The following is a 23,710-nucleotide window of genomic DNA, read 5'->3' on the forward strand; positions in this document are numbered from 1 at the left end:
TTGAAGTTGTCTTATTTCTTCCCTCTCCTTTACCTCAGTTTCATATTTTGTTCATTCTATTCCCAGAAAAACTTCTTGAACCTGCTCCCCTCCTACTGATATTGCTACCACCCTCACACAAATTTCCATTATCAGCCACTTGGACTATATTACATTCATTTCCTAACAGATCTTCTCAACTCTATATTTTCTTTCTCTAATCCAACCTTTATATCACCAGCAGAGATTTTCCATTATGCCTCAATCTTGTCACATCATGTTGCTTTGAAAATCTTTAGTAGATCCCCTTTGCCTAGGAGGTAAAGTTTCTATGCTTGAAATTCAAAGCTCTAACAACTTATTTTTTTTGTCATTGTGTCAAATTACTGCTCTTTAGATAGGACTTTACTTGCTCTTTTCTGTTGCAGTTATGGGATTAAAGGTAACTATGTATGCATCTCTTCCACCCAGGCAGAAATGTAGCAGTAAGAACAAAGAATTTTCTTTAAATTCTTTCTCTCAGTGCCTTTCATAGTGCCAGGTTAGTAGCAGGCACTTTATGAATGTTCATTGGATTTAAATATGAATTTGAAAGCCTCTCTACTACACCCAGCAATTTTACACCAAGTTGATTTTAGTAAGATCTAGGTTCCTTTATCAACTTTTTTTTCCTTCTACATACTATGACATTAAAATTCAGTATTTATTAAAAGTTCAGTAGAACAATGAAGAGATTCTTAGGAAGATGATTGTGTTCTTACATCCTCTTTTTGGATATATTCACTTGTGAAATTAATAATTTAACAAACAATTATTGGGTATCTAATAAGGAACTGTAAATCTTTATATAATTTATAAGATTATAGGATGTTAGGTCTTAAAAGGGCCTTGGGGGCCAGCTAGCCCAAGCTTACATTTAACAAATGAATTAAATGAAGTTAACAGGTCATGCAGGTAGAAAATAAGAGATCTGGGATTTCAACCTAGACCCTCTGACTTCAAATCCAGTGCTCTTTCTTCACGGAGTGCTAACCACCTTGCTCACTTTTAACAAACTATGGAATTTTTACAGTGAAAGTTTTTAGACACAATGATTTACAATTATTATAGCATGTTCCTTTCTAACAAAAGTTAAAATGGAAGAAAATTACTAGAGACAAGACTGAAAGATCAATCAATTGCTCAGCAATAGCTCTTTAGGTATGGAGAAAGAAAAACTTCCCAAGAGGCAGCTCTAAATCCTAGGATCATATAAAAGGCCCATTCTTTCAAAGCCATTGTTAGAAGACTTAAATTATATGCTACAAGAAGAATGAATATATATATATATATATATATATATATATATGTATAATGAACTGAAGAAAAATCATTGTCAAAAAGATCCTTAATAGACTTAATAGTTCCAGGAAAATTTTGCCACCAAAGATCATAGAGGAAGGAAATGTCCAAGGTCCTGAAATTCATTCCTATCTCTAAATAAATATTAGTTTCCCTAAAGTTCTTTAAAATTTTTATAATGAATTAGAATTTCAAAATTAGCAATCCTAAGTATGGTAAATTACCTTTCTTTTAAGAAGAGATTATGGGGGTGATATCAGTTGCTAAAACTTGTTTTATTTGTTTTTTGGAGTGATTGAAGTATTAATTTATATGTTTTTACTATGATTTTGATTCTGAACTGGAAATCATGCTTTTCGCCTTGTGCTCTCAAAAGACACAACTTCATGTTTCTATTTCTTGATAAACATATTAGACACATTTTGAATATGTATCTGACATATATTAAATGTTTAATAAATGCTCATTGCTTGATATTTGGCTACTGGCATATCAGCCTCCAGTTACTGATTCAACTGAAACTTCTCAAGGAAAACAAATTATATCTTAATAATGAGGATTTATTCCAATGATGTTGTTTAGCAAAAAAAAGAATATTAAGCATTTACTATATGTCATTCACTTTGTTAAGTGCTAGGGATACAAAGTAAAAAGAAAAAATAGTTCCTTCCCTCAGGCAACTTATATTTTAATGGGGAATACTACACATACATAAATACTGTATGTCACTCTTTCATTTGTTAATATCAACAATAGAGTCAAAATTCAGTTGATATTTGGCTCTTTGAAAGCAGAGACTTTGTATCATACATAGTTTCTAGAAGAATAGAATATAATATATATTAAAAATATTTGCTTAATTAATAAATTTTTCAAATGGGAAGGTTGGAGCAGCTAGATAGCACAGTGGATGGAATACTGACCCTTGAGTCAGGAGAACCTGAGTTCAAATGTGACCTCAGACACATTATTACTGGCTGTGTAACCCTGAGTTAACTTAACCCTGATTGCCTCAAAAAAAAAAGGTGGAAGGTGTTAGTTATCTAGATAAGCACTATGTGCCTAGTAGTATAAGTAATAATATGGTAGCAAAGTCACAAACAATGAATCACCAAGTCATACAAGTCTGTTGTTAGGTCTTCAGAGCAAAAATGAAGTAGAACTTTGGGACAATTACTTATACAGTTAATTGAATTGCACATAATGACATGAGGAAACAAATTACAAGTCTGGCATGGAATTATCAAGTTGGAAAAGAGTATTTCAACTATCTAAACATCTGCTCTAGATCTTTCTCTGCCAAAAGTAAAACTAACAGTCTTTTCTTACTGATAACTTCACTCTCCAAAAGGTGGAGGAAGTGATAAATGAACTGTTACTCTGAACTCTATTTCTGAAGTAAAAATGAGAATATTAATGACCTCTCATCTTAGAGAAGGGACATAGTCTGATGCATGCCCTAAACTTAGAGAAGGGACATAGTCTGATGCATGCCCTGAGTTTAGAGAAGGGACATAGTCTGATGCATTCCCTAGGCTTAAGAAAACTAGATTTAAAAGAACTCACAGAAAGGGCATTTCTGCATGGTATAATTTTTTTAATAGATAGCTCAAAAATATAGCTCTTAATAAGGAAACTCTAATGGCAAACATTAAAGATTCAGATGAAGATGAATACAACAAGATTAAAGTATTTGAGAATTAGATGATGCTGTAGATATTATCTAACCTTCTCATTTTATGGATGAGGAAACTTAAGTACCCAGAGAATCAAGTGATCTACCTTGTGTCAGACATATAATAAGTAATAAAGACAGAAATATAATATTTGGATTTGACTCATACATTCAGGAATATACTGGTAAATATTTAACAACTAGTTCTCCAAAAATAAAAAAGTACACAAGACACATTTTTATTTATTTATTTTTTAGGTTTTTGCAAGGCAAATGGGGTTAAGTGGCTTGCCCAAGGCCACACAGCTAGGTAATTATTAAGTGTCTGAAGCCAGATTTGAACCCAGGTATTACTCCAGGGCCAGTGCTCTATCCACTGCACCACCTAGCCACCCCCCAACTAATTTTTTTAAAAGAAGAAATTTAGTACAGATAAATGTAGACTCTTACACTTAGATTCACATTTATTTAAACACATTTAAGGAGGGAATTGTGGTGTGGTAGGGTAAAAGAATATTTTTCAGAATAAGAGATTGGGTTTTTAGCATACAGTAGGTACAAAATAAGACAATTTCACTTTTGGATCACTCTCATTGTTAAAACATTTCTTCTTTTGAAATTTGCCTCTACAATTTTCCCCTCTCCATTCTACTTTGGGCTTCTGGGGATAAAAACAAGTTTAATCTCTCTTTAAACTAATAACCCTTCAGATATTTTAGTTTTCTCTTTTCCAGACCAAACATCCCCACATCTTTCAACTGAGTCCCTGTAGAACGGTTTCCATGCCTCCCTCTATTCCGATCATTTTCCTTTTATATACTTCAAATCATCTGTGTTTTTCCTAAAATGCCCAGAATTGAGGGAAAGAAATAGATATTTATTAAGTGCTCAGCATTGTCTTCTGAAATCCCTTCCAAGTCTGATATTCTGACCCTATGGATCATTTTTAGACCACAAAGAAAAGACAAAATATGACTTAAAGATAATTCAATTTAGGAAATGTCGAGAGTGCCTAGTACTTCCTTTTTTGTTTTGTTTTTTGTTTTTAGGTTTTTGCAAGGCAAATGGGGTTAAGTGGCTTGCCCAAGACCACACAGCTAGGTAATTATTAAGTGTCTGAGACCAGATTTGAACCCAGGTACTCCTGATTCCAGGGCCGGTGCTTTATCCACTGCACCACCTAGTTGCCCCCAATGCCTAGTACTTCTAACTGAGTTTGTCTGCTACTCTGGATGAATTATGCCCCTGAGAAGTCATATAACCTTTTTAATAAATAAAGACCACATCACAGTTGAAAGAGTAGTGGATCAATGACAGGGTTTAAGCAGAAATAGGTGACCACTTGTTGGAGATGTTATAGAAAGATTGCAGGTAAGCTTGGCATCATTGCATGCACACCTATTTCCTACTACTGGATAGCTGAGGGAGAAACCAAAGGAATTACTTGAGTTCAGGAGTTATGAAGTACAATAGAGATAAAGTCAATCAGGTATTGCCAATATGGTGTGTCCTTGGAAGTAACAGTCCACCAGTCTCTGCGATGTGGGAAAAAAAAGTCAAAAGCTTCTGTTTCAGTCAATCACAGTGAGATCAGACCAGGAGTGGCAAATTCCCCAAAGCCTCTTCCTACTCTCAGATTCTAGGTAATTGAGATAAAATTATGTTTATATTCTGATTGACTGCTGTCTTAACCAACTGCTTTGCTTTATCATGTAGAGCAACTGTGTCTACACACTCATAAAGATCCAATTTGATGATTCAAACCAAAGTTTGTCTCAATTTTGTGATCTGTAAGCCCTGAATTCCAAAAAAGGACTTTGAGGAGTTCTGAGACTAAGGAACCTTCTGGCACAATTCCCATAAATTCTACCCTAGCCTTTTATTCAGCTGCTGCTGTTGCTGTGATAATCTAAATATTAAACATGCAAATTTTCCTCTTCTGCCCTAGAATCCCAGAGTATCCACTGAGATACTTGCCACTGTGGTATAGAGGTGGGAATCAAAGTTTGTATATTTGTATGAATTAATAATTTTTAGAACTAATTTATTGATGATCATTGTAAAGGAATTTGAGGACGAAATGGGGAAATGGGTTTTTTTTGATACAAGAAAATCTCAATAAAGGAAATCCATTTTCATCTCCATGTGTTTGCACTGGTTTCTCGGATGCTTGGAATTTATTCTCTCCTTACCACTAACTGAAAGGTTTTTTTTCTCTTTAACAGGCAATTCAAGCAACATATTTTATATGATACTCCCAAATACTAGTGTCCTCATACCACAATACATTGTATTTAACTGTTTTGATTTTATTCACTATAAGATTATAATATTTATACATATACATACTACATATGCGTATGCATATATAAAGTGTATGTATATGTTATATATATGAGTGTTTTTATATGTAGAAATAATTTAAATATACTATATAGGCATATGTATTCTGTATATGCATGTATATATATATACACTATTTTGTATATATCTACATGCACAGATATATATGTGTTTATATATATGTACATTTTCTCCCCCATTAGAATGCTGTCTTCTTGTGACTAGGGATTGTTTAATTCTTTGTACTTGTATCCGTTGACTTACCACAGTCTAGCACAGATCAGGTACTTTATAAACACTCAGTTAATCATTGCCCAAATCAACACCTGCTCTGATACTGAAAGCCTTAGAAAATTAGAAGTGGGAAGGACGCACGAGATGCAAAATTTGCCAATGGATTTAGGAAGTAGGATATGAAGCCAGTTCCTTAAGGCCCCAACTCTACCATGGTATTCTATCTACCTCTTTTAATTTTAGCATTCGGTCAAGGTTCAGTAAATAGCTGGATCCCAAACAGTGTGAAAAATGAATCCTATGAAGTGATCATATTATTTCAATTCATACTACATATTTCCTTTGGGCTGAAACCAATAATTGGACCATACTTTACATAATTATTACTTCAAAGAGTGTGAATTCAAATACATGCAACCACTTCAGAGGATTAATTATTTGCATTGATTCTTAGTATAGACAAGGTTTTCTTGCAAAAAACATAATAAGGAAAAATTAAGGACCTACCACATTTTATGTGGGCTTCATTTTTATTGTATGTTCCTCTCCCAAAACATTACTCATACCTAGAATAGAAAGCAAATATAGTGGGAGTCAGGAGACCTGAGCTATGATTTTAGCTTCTGCCCCTAATGCATTATATTACTGTGAGCAAGGCACTAACCTTTCCTGGTTTTCTTATCTGTAAAATAACATCATAGTATTTGGAACTAGAGGATTTTATTTTATTTTTTTAATTTATTTTTTTATTCTCATTTTGTACAAATTTTTTTTTACATTAATAAAATATTCTTCTTTACAAGTAAACAAAATACCCCTCCTCCTCCCCCATGAATATAGATAGACTTGTTTGGGCGAAAAAAAGTAAAGGGGAGAGGAAAAAAATTAAAATAAAAAAATAATAATAGTAATAATTGTAGGTATGGCCAGGTGGCGCAATGGACGAAGCAACAGCCCTGGAGCCACGAGCACCTGAGTCCACATCCGGCCTCATAAACCTAACCCTAACCCAGCCATGTGACATGCAAGCCACCCGATCCCCACTGCCCTGCAAAAACCAAAAAAAAAAAAAAAAAAAGAGAGAGAGACCCAAAATAAAATAAAATAGTAATAATAGTAGGGGTGGCTGGGTGGCAGACAGAGCATTGACCCTTGAGCCAGGAGCACCTGGGTCCAAATCCGGCCCCAGACACCCAAAGATCACCCTGCTATGTGGCCCCAGGCAGCCCATCCAGCCCCACTTGCTCTGCACCCTCCCCCAAATAATCATAACAAAAAATGTGCTTGAGTCTTTGTTCCAACACCAACAACTCTGTCATGGGTGGAACTCATTCTTTATGATAAGTCCATCACAAAAGTTATTTCCATATTTTTCCACCATTGCCACTGCTGATTGCAACTCCATCCTTTCTTATTTCTCCACTACCATGTACTCTATTTTCTCTCTCCTTTCACTATGACTCTGCTGTAGGGTAGCTGAGTGGCACAGCAGACAGATCCCTGGCCCTGGGGCCAAGAAGCCCTGAGCCCCCATACCACCCCTTAGGCCCACAATCCACCTGGCCCTGTGGTCCTGGGCAGGCCTTCCATTCCCAGGCCCTTGCAAGAAGTAAGAAAGAAAATGTGTTATATCTGGCCACTCTCCCCCCATGGTCCATCCTCTCCTCCTTTATTCATATCCCCACCCCTTCCCCCTGCTCCCCCCCTCCTTCTTACTCCAGATGTCTATACCCCATTGAGTATATTTGCTGTTTCCTCTCCTAGCCACCTCTGATGAGAGCAAAGGTTCCCTCATTCCCCCTTGCCTCCCCCCTTCCATATCATTGCAATAGCTCATTGTAATAAAAAAAAAATCTTGGACTATTCCCCCTCTCCTTTTTCTTTCTCCCATTCCATTTCCCTTTTTTTTCCTATTGACTCCATTTTTACACCATATTTTATCTTCGAATTCAGCTTTCTCCTGTGCTTCAACTATAAAAGAAGCTCCCTCTACCTGCTCTACTAACTGAGATGGTTCATATGAATATTATCAGTATCATTTTTCTATACATGCAGTTCATCCTCATTAAGTCCCTCATATTTCCCCCCTCTCCTCCAATCTCCATGCTTCACCTGAGTCCTGTATCTGAAGATCAAAACTTCTGTTCAGCTCTGGCCATTCCAAAAGGAACCTTTGAAATTCCCCTGGTTCATTGAAAATCCATCCTTTTCCCTGGAAGAGGACATTCAGCCTTGCTGGGTAGTTCATTCTTAGCTGCATTCTAAGCTCTCTTGCCTTCCGGTATATTGTATTCCAAGCCCTAGGAGCTTCCAATGTAGCTGCTCCTAAGACCTGTGTGATCCTGACTGCAGCTCCATTATATTTGAACTGTGTCCTTCTGGCTGCTTGTAATATTTTCTCTTTGACTTGGGAGTTCTGGAACTTGGCTATAATATTCCTAGGGGTTGGTTTTTTGGGATCTCTTTCTCTGGGGGATCGGTGGATTCTCTCCATTTCTATTTTGCCCTCTGCTTCTAGAATATCAGGGCAATTTTCCTGTAGTAATTCTTTGAAAATGATGTCAAGGCTCTTTTCCTGATCATGACTTTCAGGTATTCCAATAATTTTTAAATTATCTTTCCTAAGTCTGTTTTCCATATCAGTTGTTTTTTCAATGAGCTATTTCACATTTTCTTCTAATTTTTCGTTTTTTGGGGTTTTGAAGTATTGATTCCCAATTTCTGTTAAATTCATCAATCTCCCTGAATTCTATTCTTTGTCTGAAGGATTTGTTCTCCTCAGAGAGTTTTATTATTTCTTTTTCCATCTGGCCAATTTTGCTTTTTAAAGCATTCTTCTCCTCAATAACTTTTTGAACTGTTCTATCCATTTGACCTAAGCTGGTTTTTAGCATGCTATTTTCTTCAGCATTTTTTTTGGATTTCCTTGATTAAGCTGCTGACTTCATTTTCATGTTTTTTCTGCATCTCTCTCCTTTCTTTTCCCAGTTTTTCTTCCAGCTCCCTCATTTGATTTTCAAAGTCTTTTTTGAGCTCTATCATAGCCTGAGCCCAATTTCTGTTTTTTCTTGGAGTCTTTAGATGCAGGAGCTTGTGCTTCCTCATCTTCAGACTGAGTATTTTGGTCCTTCTTGGGCTCATTTGCAAAATATTTCTCAATAGTCTTCTTTTTGTTTCTCTGCTTGCTCATTTTCCCAGCCTGGGCCTGGTTTGGGGTGCTTCCTGAGCTTTTGGGACACTCCCACAAGGGTCTCAGTGTGTGAGGTTCTGTCCTCCCTCCTGGTCTGTGAATGACCATAAGCGCCCCCCTCTGCCAAGGGGCTGATGTGTGTGTGTGGGGGGCTGCTGTTCTATGGGGGGGGGGGCCTAGACTGTGGTCAGGTTCTGAATGTGGTCAGAGCCCCAGAGTCCTGTTTCAGGGGCAGAGGACAGAGCTAGGCAGTCTGTCTTCACTCCCCTCCCTCAGCTCAATGGGCTCATGCCTTGGGGGCTCCTGCTTACCAGCTCTGCCTACTTCTGTTTCCTGGATCAGGGCTGGGGAAAGAAGATGCTGCTTGCTGTGTGCCCTGAGGGCTGGGCTCCACGTGCTCGCTCTGGCAGAGGTCCCCCGCTGTTCCCCCACTTTGTGCCCGGTTCTCCTCAGGGTGCAGCTCAGGAGACTCCCCCGCTGCTGTGAGCTGAGACCCCCAGTGCCCTGGGGCTGCCTCCGGGAGGCTGAGGTTCTTTGGCTCTGGTGGGCCAGCCCTCTGGCAGGCCACCTCTCGGACCCCGGGGAGCAGAGCCTTTCTGCTCTTTTCCAGGTTACCTTGAGTAGGAGAACTGCCTCAATGGGTCCCTTTGTGGGTTCTGTCTCTCGAAAGTTTAGTTAGAGTCCTTAGCTGATGAATTTTATCAGAGAGCTCCTAAGACTGGATCCCTTCTTGTCGCCATCTTGGCTCCGCCCCCCAAACTAGAAGATTTTAGATCAAAGATTCATCATCTTCAATCAATAATCATCTTTATAAACCTCATAGCATTATGTAAATAATTTACAAGCTAGAAAGACCTAAAAAAATTATGTGATTTGCTCAAGCTCACACAAGTAGCCATGTTAGAGACTGAATTTGAACCTAGGGCTTCTGATTCTAGTTGTTGTTTAGTCATTTTTGATTATGTTTGATTCTTCATGATTCCTTTTGAGACTTTCTTGGCAAACAGTCTGCCATTTCCTTCTCCAGCTCATTTTACAGATATGAAATGACTTGCAGAGTCACACAGCTAGCAAGTGCCTGAGGTCTGATTTGAACTCAGGTCCCCCTGACTCTAGACCAGCATTCTGTCCACTGTGCCACATAGCTGCCCCTCTGATTCTAATTCCTGTGCTTTTTCCAATGTAATAGATTGTTATTATTTTAAAGATGAGGAAACTGAGCCCCAGTGATATTGTTACAGATAAGAGAATAGCAAAAGGATTTGGACTCAATTAGATTCTCATAGAGTTTCAACATTATACAGTCTTTAACTTCGTAATGTCAGTTTGCCATGCTCTGACCTTTAATTCTCTTTTATTTATTTAGTTATTATCTCCAAAGTTATATCTTTGAAGATAATATATTCTTTGTGTTCTTGACTTCTTTATACTTTGGGGGAAATAAATGGGAGTTTAATGAAAAGTCATTGTTCCTTAAAAGATAAATATATAAAACATACATATTGTATTTAGGCACTGTAAAGAATTAAGATTGATTTTTTACCCATGGCTTACTATTGTCAAACTATTTCCTAGTCACATCACAACATGAATTTTCCCACAGGCATATATGCCTGTCTGTACCTTTAGTTACACCTCCACACAGGTGCAGAGATCACATTTTTCATGTTTTTTTGTTTCTCCTCCCAGCATCTGGTAGCATCCTCATGCCCTCCACACAACAAGCACTCAGAGAATGCTTATTCACTCAGCATTGCCTTCCTAAACTATAGTGATGATGTTTGTCCTTCATTCTCAAAGAAGACCAAGACATCAAGGAGGTGATGAATTGGATTTGAGTGAGAGGGTGCTGTGCTAAGTCACAAGCTTCAATTTCTCCTCCAGAGCCATCTGGGTCCACTGGCCAGATATGAAATCAGGACCATTGAATTGGAGGAAATCAGGGTTAAGAGACTTGTCCAAGGTCCCACACCGGTAGTGTCAAGTATCTGAGGCAAATTTGAACTCAGGTCCTCCTGACTCCAGGGTTTGTGCTGTATCCACTGTACCACCTAGCTGTAAACATGACAGTCATAGTCCTGAAAATTAGATATCATGCCTCTGGTTGCTCTGTTTATTTGATTCTATGACTTGGTCCAGAAAAAGTGATCTTAAAAAATCAGAAGTGATAAACCATCTCATAGATTCATTCCTTCTCCTGGGAACTCTCCTTGATTCAGCTTCATTTCTTTAAGATAATTTCTCAAAACTGTTCCTTCATTAAAGTCTTGCTTAATATGGATTTGAAAGGAAAGATAATGATTTGGAATTTAAAAACTAGTGTCTTTAAGCTAACAGTCTGACTTGATACTGTTCATTAATTTTCTTATTCAGAGATAGCATAAACACATTGTCACAATAATGACTGCTGATTACCTTCTCCTGAAGACACCTCCAGGTGCTGGAGTTTGAGTCCAGTATCTAATCTCTGAGGTTTTGAATAAAGAAACAAGTAGCATAGGACACAGACGCTGATGACAAAGGCAAGTAAAACAAGGGCAGCAATTCCCAGTCCAATCAGGGCACCGATGCTAGGGGGAGGGGAGAAAACAAACATATTACATGTACTTGATTGGTACAGACAAAAACATCTGGTCTGAAATCCAGGAGGGCTAATGTGCCACCATACCATACCAGACCAGACCATATCATATCATATCACATTATATAACATTATTAAATATATCTTCTTTTATATTGACTTATTTAAGGAACAGGCTTTTCCCCCGGAGATTAACCAAGGAGATTGCAAGGTCCCAGAAGGCAGGACCTATTTCACCTGGGAATACTAATCCAGTACCTGGCATAGAGTATGTGCTTAACTGATCTCCATAATCCCCTTCCTTAAGCCTGGTACCCCCCAAATTTCTCCAAGTAAAATTTTATCCCAGATTGATATTCCCTGCCTAGTCTACTGAGCTCCATTAATACTGCAGTGAAGTCCCTGGGAATATATTGATGACCCAGTCATTTATTTCAGAAGTCAGAAGAGGATAGTTAGGGAAGAAGTACAAAGTTCAGCAAAACAATTCACCCTCTTCTCCCCCAACCCAGACCAGTCATTTCATTGGTGTGGAAGATGCCCAGAATATCCTCTACCATTGGCACAGCTGAAAAAGTCCAGACTCTGGAATCAGAGATTCTGGATTCAAATTCTAGCTTTACCAAACTTGAAATATACTTTATATTTAAGCATAAAAGGATCATGACTGAACACAACCTCTAGGTAACAGCAACATAAATTTCATTCAGTAGTTCAGTTAGATCTGCACACTACTTATGACAAAAGTACCTATTAAGATCCCCTTATAAACAATAAAGACTCATCCAAGTTTGAGTTTCTGTGCTTTAATCTAAAATAAGTGATTTTGTCATGTTGACTCTTCATTTACAGAAAATAACTTTTTTTATAAACTTCTTTAGGTTTTCTATAAACTTGTACCTTTCATGTTTATAAATCTTATTGAAGATATGTTACTATTTCAATGTTTAAATCATGTTAGAGGGTTTAAGTTGCTTTACTTTCAAAGTACTAGGTTTTTTTGCTTTTATTTTTTAAGTGTTTGAAAATATTAATTAAATCTATATTTTGTAAAAAAAAAATTCTAGCTTCAATGTTTGCCTGTTGTGTAACTGACTCAGCAAGTCCCTCGCTAAGCCTTAGTTTCCTCACCTATAAAGTGAGGGAAGAGGGTTTGGCTGAGTCTTTTCTGTGGTCTCTTGCAATTCTAGATTTATGCTTTTATATTCTTTAAGAGTAGCCAGTCCTGAGGCAAGTTAAGAAACTTGCTCAGGTTCACACAGTTAGTTTGTGTCAGAGATAGGATTTGAATGCAGGTCTTTCTGACTTTGAGACAACCCTCCCTAGTGATTGTGCCAAATTGCCACAGTAAAATAAATTGAATAGAAAATACTTGTCTTATATGATTTTATATGATTGTTTTATATTAAATGAGGTGCTTGCTGAATACCTAGAAGTAAATATCAACATAAAGATGTCCTCTTGGAGATAAAATAAACAAGATAATTCCAAGCATGCTACAATGGAAAGAGGACCTTATTTGGAATCAAAGGATATCAGTTTGAAGTCCACTTCTTCTGCCCCATTACCTGTGTGACTCTGGAAAATCATTTAACCTCTATGGTACTCAATTTGCTCATCTAGATAAAGAGGTTGAACTGAGCATAGTAGGGTCATTTATGACTTCTGTGATCCATTTCAGTTCTAAATTTAGGGTCTTGTGGTTTTAAAAAAAGGAAGATACCTACTCTACAAAGATAATTTCTTACTTTAGCTTCACCAGACACCAAACATGCTATTATTATGAAGGAAGAAGACAAAAAGAAAAGATAGAGGTAAAAGGTAATTTAAAGATAAAGGAAAGAGGGAATTTAAAAATTTAAGCTCAAGAATCATATTTTACCTAATCTCCCATTTATGATTTGGAAAGATATAACTGTCCCTTGGAACCAGGCACAGAAGAATTTGCTCTCAAATCACTCATGTGTAGAGTTTGCTGTATATTGCTGTTGTTCAGTCATTTCAGTTATGTCTGAATCTTCAAGATCACACAGAATATCAGAGTCAAGCTTTAAACCCAAGTCTTTTGATCTGCATCCAGCTCTCCTATTATTTCACCACCTTTTAGGGGCAGCTATCCTTTTCTTATGGCAGTAGTAGAGTCTAAGGTGACTCTTGGTATAATTTTCCGTCAGACCTAACTTCATAATGACATGAAAACTCCAGATTTACTTACTGAAACATAGGCATGATGGATCAATTTTTCACTTTCCTAAAGAAACAAAAATAATAGAAATATTTTGCTAGACACTGAATATTTATCATTACTGGAAGATATGAGGGAGCTGTTCTTTGGCTTCCACATGTCCTAATAAACCTTTTCTGAGTGACACTTGGGAGCTTTTTGGAGACCTTAGAGGCCAAAATAAAATTTTCTGTGTTATCCAATATAGAACTTTCTATTTGAAACTTTGCCATCATTACTCAGAGTCCTTTTTATACCAGAATAGCCTACTATATGCCAAGTAATATGGTGCATACTGTACCAGCCAAAGCATAACCATTCTGAAGAAATCCATTATATTATGCCTAAATCACCACACTGTCTGACATGTTGTCATAATGTTGTCAAGTTATCAAGATATTAGGAGACCCTGTTTTTCAGAGCTAAGGCTGAGCAAGCAAACTAAGCCCTAAATTTGACATAATAACCATTCTTTGTGTTCACGTTCCATTTGATCTCAGACACACAAAAAACCCAGAATTGTTTCATATAGTCACTATTTGGCTTTGAACAGCACCAGGTAGTCTCTGTTGCTGTCACCCCTCCTTGTCAGGACTACTCCTGAATGTACTACCATTGGTATAAGTATTTAGATTTGGTCACACTAAAGTGGGTCCCCTCCACCAGGGGTGGAACCTCAGCATATGTGTCCTTGCTTGCAAGCCATTTCTATTACTTTGAAATTAAATTTGTTTGATTCCTGACTTTCCTATCTCTAGCTTGTCCTTTTTAGCTCTGGCTATCCACAGGTTAGAGATAGGTTTGATCCAGTGACATTGATTGGTGTCAGAAGTGGGACTGCATACGGAACCAGGCTGTTGAACTTTTTGGTACCAAGGAAAATAGATTAGGTGCCATTAAAGATTAATTTCTCTAGAGTCTAACTCCACTCTCATCTGATGAGTTCTCTGCCCTTGTCCCAACTCCAACTCTCCAAGGTCCTGCCTTGGTTGAACTTATTTTTGTAAGGAAAACTCCAGAATATTTCTGGTGACCCAGTTCATTTTCGATCATTCTGGGAAGGATATCCTTTCTTAAACTGTACAACTCTTAAACTAAGACAACTTCATTGTCTTCTCTGCATTATTCTGCTGGTGTTTTTTTTTTCCTTCATGCCTTGATAAGAATTATAACTGCATGTCTCCTATCCCTCTGTGTGCCTCTTTTGTTTTTAAACTGCATTCCCCTGTAAAGTTGAAACTTCATGAGTTGGTAACCATGTACCTCTGTATGAATTATAATTGCATGCTTTGTTAAAACTATCTGTGTCTGTATCTGTATTGTCATTTTTGTCTGTGTGTGAATCTTTGTAAAATGTAAAATATCTGTGTTGTGGTTGTCTAGCTATATTCTGTCACTGTGAAAGATTTAAAACGCAACCAGTTAGAAAAACCTCTAAGGAGTGTAGCCAGATTGCTTAGACAATGGGAAACATTAATGAGCTTTCATAGTTTAAGGAATTGTCCCAGGAAGCAGAACTAATTCCTGCTTTAAGCATTCTGGGAGGAGATTAAGTTATAAGACAAAATAAACCTGCAGAACACTTTTTTTTTCTGTAATTTCAACTATAATACAATTACATTAGAATGGTAAATTCTGGATCTGAAATAAAGTCAGATAATCAAAGTTTGTTGAATAATCAAAAACATCTTAAGGAGTTTGAAAATTAATCATTTCAAAATTGCAGGGGAGAACTCCTGGGACCTTGGCGAGGTAATTCTAGGAACTTACTCTCTTCAGAAATATCTTAGTAAGTTTGTAGAGTTCTATTCTGTTGATTTTTTTGAGGAAAAATAGAGATTAGATTATATAAATGTTTTAAAAATAAATGGCAGTTAATAGTTTCATTGTTCTAGGGCAGTAAAAGAAGGCAGTTAGTTTAGAAGTAATCTCAGAGTGAAGAAAAAGAAGAATAGAGGTCTGAAACTATTGTTAACAATTCCTTAACATTTCTGACAATGAAAAGAGAAAAGATTGTTTAAACCAAAGAACTCTTTTAACTCTCCCAGATCAGAAACACTTTCTCTCTTTCTGTATACTCTAATCATCTCAGATCAGATTCCCAAATAAAGGTGTTTAAAATGTTGAGAAAATGTCGGGAACCTTGAATTATGTCCTGGTTGCTTATCTCTGTTTGCTTGAGTTTCCAGATCTAGAAAGAGAAAAATAAAAATGATATCTACCTCTTAGGGTTGTTGTCAAGATCAAAATAATATAATGATTATAAATACTTAACACAATGATTGACACGTAAGCATTAAATTATTACTATTATTTCTACAATTGAATATAATTGTTCTATACCTGTTGACTCTAACTGTGGTTTTAAAATGACAAAGGAAATAAGATTAATAATTTTTACATGTATAATTTGTTATATGTTATAATTTGGAAATCCAATTGAGGTCATCTGAGACCTGGCTTAATGTTTTAAATACATGGTATTGTTTGTATTATCATTGTATTTCTAAATTCTCTTATATTATAAAATTTAAGAGATCATTGTGATAGAAGTGCTGTTATATAAAACAACTTTTTAATTTGGATATTATTACACATAAATTGTACTTTTAAAAGGATGTGATGAAAAGATATTTGAAAGCTTATTTTAATAAGGTATATTTTATTATGAAGCAGATGATAATAATAACATATAACACATTTTTATTTAAAATCCTTGGCTGTTACAAAAGTATATGGGGTAGTTCAATGGTATAGCTTCAACATATCAATAATGAGTCAACATTAAGGTATTTGCTGTACATCTGAAGCCCCAGAATATGATTAGTTTTAATTTATAAGTAAAGGATTAATGAAGCTGTTAGGGAATGATCAGGACAGGAGGTATGGATAGTAAAATTTGAAGGTAAAAATTCTTCAGATTGTAATGTAGTATTGTTTTGAACTTTGATTATATGGATAATTGGATGACTTAGCATGAAGAGAATAGTAGAAAATGGCATATGCTGCAGTCTGAGAAATGCTAAAGGTGATGTTTTTGCATGCAGAAAGTTTTGGGGATGACTATGGCATGGCCTGGATATTATTCTCCTGACTCTGTTTCCCAATTGTGCTATTTCCTTTCTGGAAATGAAAATTTCCAGCTAGTCAATCACAAGTCTAGCTTTTAATATCCTGTGATTATGTGATTGGCTATCAGAGGTGACTCATGCCTAGAATCAAACAGAGCTAAGAAAGTTTTCCCCTTTGTTATGATATATGACACTGTAATAACTATGTCCCTCTTTTTCCTTTTATAGCAAATTTCTATAATCTAGAAGTTATATAAGTACAATACTAAATCTATTAAATAATAGATTGATAAGGGTAGCCAGGTTGTGCTGTGGATAGAGCACTGGCCCTGGAGTCAGGAGGACCTGACAGTTCAAATTCAGCCTTAGACACTAAATAATTTCCTAACTCTGTAAACTTGGGCAAGTTTTTTAACCTCATTGCCTTGCAAAAACCAAAATGTGTATATATATATATATATATACATATATATACATATATATACATATATATGTGTGTATGTGTGTATCTATATCTATATCATCTATATCTATACCCATACCCATACCCATATCATATATCTATATCTATATCTATATCTATATCTATATCTATATCTATATCTATATCTATATCTATATCTATATCTATCTACATCTACATCTATATCTATACCTATATCTATATCTATATCTAATCATCTATATCTATCATCTATATCTATCTCTCTCTCTCTCTATATATATATATATAGAGAGAGAGAGAGAGAGAAAGAGAGAGAGCTTGATACTAGAATCTCAGTTACTATGATAGGCTGCAAGTATAAACATCTTTCAATTTGAATTAATATTTGTGGTCAAATTATAATACAGTGATGATATCATCTTAAGGGAGAAATGATTAGACAAGAATAAAACAAAGATGTAGAAGTTTTCTAATAGAATAGTAAGTTTTGAGAAAGTAGCAGGATTAAAAAAAAGAAAGTATCAAGATTAGACTTTTTTTCTTAGAACTATATATAAATGTATATCATTGACTTCCAAATTTATTTATCATGGAAATTCAGGCTTTGAGTAGTCTTAATAATAAGCCCTCAACATTGATTAAGGATTAAGGATTTATTGATTAAGGATTAAGGAAGTTACATATAAATCATGTTGATAATGGTAAAGAAAGTGAAATTATTTTAAAGTGTCTGATAATTTTAAAGAAGAAAAAAGTTCATTTTACAATTAGACTCAGAATTTTTAAAAGATTCTTGTATCAGGTACAGGATTTAAATAAGGATAGAAACTATAAATAGCATATAAATTGAAATTCTTTAAGTTTAAAAATTGAAGAATCAAATTTATTAAATTATATTAAGTCAGAATTATCTAGATTTGCAACTAGAGAAGCAAAGTCCCTTTTAGAATTGTCCTGAGAATAAAGTCTATTGTCCAAGAACAAATACATGAGACATCTGGAACTCAAAATGTGCTAATTAAATGGAATTTGAGAATGGGTTACTAGGAGACAAGGAGATAATGTTAATATTGGAGATAACTATGTATTGCTTGGGTTTTTTGTTTTAAGATCTTTATGCTTAAATTTTCTTGGTCAATTGGGTGACATGTAAATCTCCCTTCTCAAAACAAGTCTTTTGTGAACCCTCTAAGTCGTTTGATCTGTAACATGACATTAATGTGACATGACTTCATGTAATTGTGATTATAAGTTTATGAAAAACCTTATTGCATTACTGAACATAGCCTTGCATGACTGAAAAACTAGACCATCTCTATATGCTGAGATTGACACAAGGATTTTTCTCAGAATTATACATCTAAAGCAACCCGTATGTCTTATCCGAAAACTAACAATCAATCATTCATTTTTTCTGAGGACCCCTACCAGGTCAAACTTGTGGATATAAACTCCTGTAATAGCTGAAGAAAGCATCTGCTCCTGAATTCATTCAGTATGAACCCAAAAGCAGCTAACACCCAGATGAAACAGTTGCTCCAAGATTCTGGACAAGAGTTGAGTATATTGTCCTAGGATTTTATTCTATTTCCCCTTTTGTTATATGCTCAACCAAGACCATCAGTCAAGAGTGAATTGACTTCTTCTCTGGATACATTTTTGGCCCCTCTCTTTTCTGCTTGCGAGCAAACAATGATTAGCAATGGATATCTGAGTCACACTTCCTCAATAGGTCCACTCAAGGAATTGACCTCCTAGAATAAAAATACGGCCTCTCGTGGCACCTTGGCTTATATCTGCCTCTTCTTTATTTGGCCAGAAGAGTAGGGATTCTTACAGAACCCCTCCCTTAGGCCAAAAGGGGGAAATGTCAAGATATTGGGAGTCACCCTAATTTCTAGCACAAAAGCCTAGGGGGAAAAAATCTGTGTCCTGAGTTTGAAAAGCAACAATCTTTTGCACTTACACTCTGGATGATCTTAACCTCAGCAAAAGCCCAGAATTGTTTCATAGAGTTATTGTATTGTTTTGACCAGCACCTGGGACCGGAGTATGAGCTGAGAAAAGCACCTGTTGTATCCATATTCTGGTCTTGAAAGGCTGCTGCGAATTAAACTTCTCACATTGTTACTGTTATCCCTTATCATCAGGACTTCAGCTGACTGTATAACCATTGGGATAAGTATTGAGACTTAGACACACTGAAGTAGGTTCTCCCCTGCCCCCCCCCCCGAGGTGGGGTCCCAGACATGTGTCCTTGCTTTTAAGACACTTCGCTCACTTTGAAATTAAACTTCTCTGATTCTTGACTCTACTGGCTCTAGCTTGCTCTGTTCAGCTCCAGCCATTTACATGATTAGAGCTTGATTTGGTCCAGTTTACACAGCCTTGTGAACATGCACTTCATCAGAGAGAATACTCCCTTTCTGAAATGAACAAAAACATTACATATAAAAATGAAGTTTTATTATTTAAAGAAGTAGCATTTTTCCATTTAACTGTGGATTCTGTTGGTGCTGCCTCTCAAATCATGTAAGGTAACTGAGTGCTGAGGATTCAGCCAAGTTAAGGCAGACAATCTAAGAATACAAAGGGTGCTTTTCTTTGCCAGAAAACCCTGAGGAATTTGCATTTTCCCAAATGAATAAATTGACATACACCACTAAATGCAAAAGCTTTTTAAAGAAGAAAAAAGCTTTTTATAAGTAAAAGCGATGATCATATTTCTGTTGTACTGCTTTTAATGGGAAAAGCAAAATACTGCCTGAGGTCATATCATTTGTCCAGAATAGGGAAGGCACATTACGTAAAATCTAAAGCAAAACTGGAAAATAGGTTGAAGTGGCATACAAACTTTCTACATAATAATGATGACATCTTAAGGATTGAACAAAACCATAGGCCATTCTGTTGAACTGAACTAAGGGAAGGTATCAGAACATCTTTAAAAAAGGCAGAAAGGGAGGGAAGGAGAAAGAGAAGAATAGGGATGGAAGGAAGGAAAGAGGGAAAGGGATATAGTAGGAAAGAAGGAAGGGAGGGAGGAAAGGAAGAGAAGGAAGGAAAGAAAAGGGAAGGGGGAAAGGATAGAAGAAGGAAGGAAGGGAGGGAAAGAGGAAATAAAAGAGGGAGGGATAGAAAATAATGAGATTTAAAGAAGTAGCTCTTGATTTAAAGGAGGAAAATAAAACAGCAAAGCAATTTTGTAGCATTGATCAACAAATAACTTATTAGTGCATCATCACCTTTTCCAATTTAATATATCAATTGTTTCTGCATTAACAATGAACATTTTTCTGAAAATGGAGAATAATTTCTCTTCCCTTAACTTAAAGAATTTAAATTCAGGAGACTTTCTCTGACTCTTAAATGGACCTGTTCTTTTTATCCCTACTTTCCAGTGATTAGAAGCAAACTTGGAAAGGGTTTGCATAGCCTGTATGTGGGGAAATGTGCCTATACTTTTTTCCTTTTTGTTTTTTGGGGGGATTTTAGGGTTTTTCCAAGGCAAATGGGGTTAAGTGACTTGCCAGAGACCACACAGCTAGGTAATTATTAAGTATCTGAGGTCGGATTTGAACTCAGGTACTCCTGACTCCAGGGCCATGGTCTATCTGCTAGCTGCCCCAAGTGTGCCTATTCTTGTGCCCTCAATGTTCTCAACTTAAAAAATAGATACAATGGCTCGTTATCAGGTCAAATATTTATCTCCTTCCTTCTCTAACAAGACTTGCTTCTGAAGAACTGAACTCTTCACTTTGCAAAGGTCCAGGATAATGAAGAAAGAAAATAGTTTTTCCCTAGCTCAGTAAGGGGATACTGAGGAGGGAACCAGTCTCCAAGCCATATTAGGCAATGAAAGGATACAGACAGATAGATAAGGGATGGAGAAGGTGGAGAGTATGAGGAAAGGGGGAAAATGAGTATGGAAATGGGATGGAAAGGGATAAGTATGGAGGGCAAGGGGAACAATAGAATGGAAATAGGGGTAATGGTGAGCTGGAAATGACTATGGAATTGGGGACAGGACCTTTCACTCTGAGACCAATGACTGCTATTTCCAAGGTTGGAGAATTCTCTAAGTGCACAAAGCAAACAGCCTGCTTCTTTCCCGTTAGTTTCTACAGGTGGCCATGTCTCCCTGACTTTGGGACTAGGGCAAAGGATCCGAGGCGTGGATGCCGGGGTCCCTGGTGGAGGATGCTGCAGATCGCGCCCCAGTCTGGTGTCCCAGTCCCTTCCAGCCCCATCCTCCCCTCTCGGTTCCCTCGCCCTCACCTTAGGCTCCACATGTAGCTGTACTTGTAGGGGAAGTAGCTACCCGGCTCGCTGCAGCAGTACTTGAGGTCGGCGAAGCCACAGCAGTAGGTGAGGGTGGCCCCCTCTCCTTGTCGGGGACACTGGAAGGTCTCCACGAAGGTGCGGTTCAGGCTGTAGTATCCCGAGCAAACCTGACTGGCCTCAATCATCTCTACCGCACACCGAGACACCGAAAGATCCCCGATTCTGGACGGTGGGCTTCCAAAGCCTGCTCCCGGCCCCGCCTCAGCCCTGACCCTTGCTCTCTTTTCCTCCCGATCCCGGCGCCCCAAGTCCCGGTGTAGCCTCTGCTGATGAGGGCTTTGGCAGCTTACGCTTCCAGTCCCCGTCCTGCCCTTCCTGGTCCTTCTGCTGCCTCTCTCCACCTGGAGCTCAAGCCTGGCATCTCTCTTGAGCTCCTTGACGGTCTTTTTTTTTTTTTTAATCTGCCTGCCTCTGTCCCTGTCACCATGACCCTTATCTGGAAAGTCTCTCTGTCTCTGCTTGTGCTTCTCTCCTCCCTGCTCTTTCCTTCTCTTACTCATTTTATTCTCCAAAGAGATCTTTCTTTCCCTGATTAAAAAAGACACAGGATAAAGGAAGAAACCAAGAGAAATTGGGGTGCTTGAAAAGACTTTGCAATCTAAACATATAGAACAAAGTTACTATGAGCTCTGAAATAATGGAAATTCTGGGAATAGTAAAAAGGGTTGGCTTTCCTCTGTCTCTTTCTATCTCTCTTTTCCATCTCAAGGATCATTAAAATGTGTGGGGGTTCCTTGGGGAAGGGGGAGAAAGAGAGAGAAGTCAAAGGTGATAGAGAGGTAAAAGGGAGCTTAATTTAACAAGATTTCCTTTTCATTTTAGACACATTCATAAATTTTAAACGAAAGTCAAACAGCCTAATAAAAATTAAGTATATATTATTAAATATAAAAAAATGCTTTAAACTATACTTCACTTCTATGTTATGGAGAGAAAATGAAAGGAAGAGGAAGTAAGGAAAATAGGGAATGAGAATCAGAAATAATTGATACTTATATCATATATTTGTATATAAAATACTATCCTTATTATCACATAGCTTAATCTACAATTCTATAACTAGAGACATCTTTATTTTCATATAAAAATTTTTGAGATATCTTGTAGAGTACTGAAAATTTTATGAAGCTCTTTACTTACATACATACATATCTCATTTGAGCCTCACAGTAATCCTATTAGACTGACATTACTCTTCCTTTCCTCCTATAGACAAGGGAAGGAGAGAGAGGGAGAAATAGAGATGATATAGAGATAGAGATAGAGATAGAGATAGAGATAGAGATAGAGATAGAGATAGAGATAGAGATAGAGATAGAGATAGAGATAGAGATAGAGATAGAGATAGAGATAGAGATAGAGATAGAATCAGAAAGAGATATTGAAACTTGTCAGTGGTAGCAAGGTAGGAAGTTCCCAAGGTGGGATTTGAATTCTCTGGTGTTTAAAGAGTAGAATAACAGGAAGAGAGATTTAAACTATTGGGGGGGGGGGGGAGAAAAAGAAAAAGGACAGAAAGTGAATGAAAGACACAAAAAGGAGTCCCAGTAGATTATAGCAAGTGTTAGGTTGTCATTCTTCAAGTTTTTCCTTGGGCTCATCTCTCCCTACTACTGAAGGAAATGACTACTGATTATTTCTTGAAAGAAATGTGAGTCTCCTACAACAGTTCTAGTCACAGACAGATTTGAAATCTTCCTTCACCAATTTTATTTCAGAGGATCACATATTTAAAGATGGAATAGGCCATTTAATCCATCTTTTTCATTTTATAGATGAAGAAATGAGAAACTAGGTGACTTGCTCAAGTTAACTATGACAAAAGCTAGAATTCAAACTCAGGGTCTATGACTTCTATTCCAGTTTTCATTTCACTGCAACATGCTACCCTTCCATATACCCCTTTGCTGCTACCCCTACTCTAACAAAAAATTTGAACTCAGTTAATTATTTCCTCTTAATATTTATCTTGCTTATAGCTTACTTTGTATATATTTGTTTGCACATTGTCTCTACTATTAGACTGTAAGCTTCTGGAAGGCAGAGATGAACTTTTGCCTTTTTTGCATACTGAGTGCTTACTACAATACCTAATAGTAATGTAAACATTAATAAATGTTTAATGTTTGATTAATTGACTGTAGGAATTCTAATCTCTCTGCTCATCACCAGGAGTAGATATGATGACTATAAATCTTAGATATTCTTTCTCCCTCAGACACCAGGGAAGGGTATCCCTATCTCCTAAGTCTCAAGAAATCTTTTAGAGACAACTTTACAATT

At 36.8% G+C, this 23,710-nt stretch overlaps 1 protein-coding gene across 1 annotated transcript in view; it reads right to left on the reverse strand.

Annotated features, from left to right (window-relative positions):
- Positions 1-21,552, reverse strand: part of SHISAL2B (shisa like 2B) — a 35,839-nt gene extending 14,287 nt beyond the window's left edge. The window contains exons 1-2 of the mRNA XM_074201672.1: positions 21,362-21,552; positions 11,178-11,332 (exon numbers count right to left, since the gene is read on the reverse strand). Of these exons, the coding sequence (XP_074057773.1) occupies positions 11,178-11,332; positions 21,362-21,552 (346 nt within the window). The remainder of the gene's footprint in view (positions 1-11,177; positions 11,333-21,361) is intronic.
- Between the last annotated feature and the right edge of the window lie 2,158 nt (positions 21,553-23,710).

This window comes from Macrotis lagotis, chromosome X (genome assembly GCF_037893015.1).
Source record: "Macrotis lagotis isolate mMagLag1 chromosome X, bilby.v1.9.chrom.fasta, whole genome shotgun sequence".
NCBI lineage: Eukaryota > Metazoa > Chordata > Mammalia > Peramelemorphia > Peramelidae > Macrotis > Macrotis lagotis.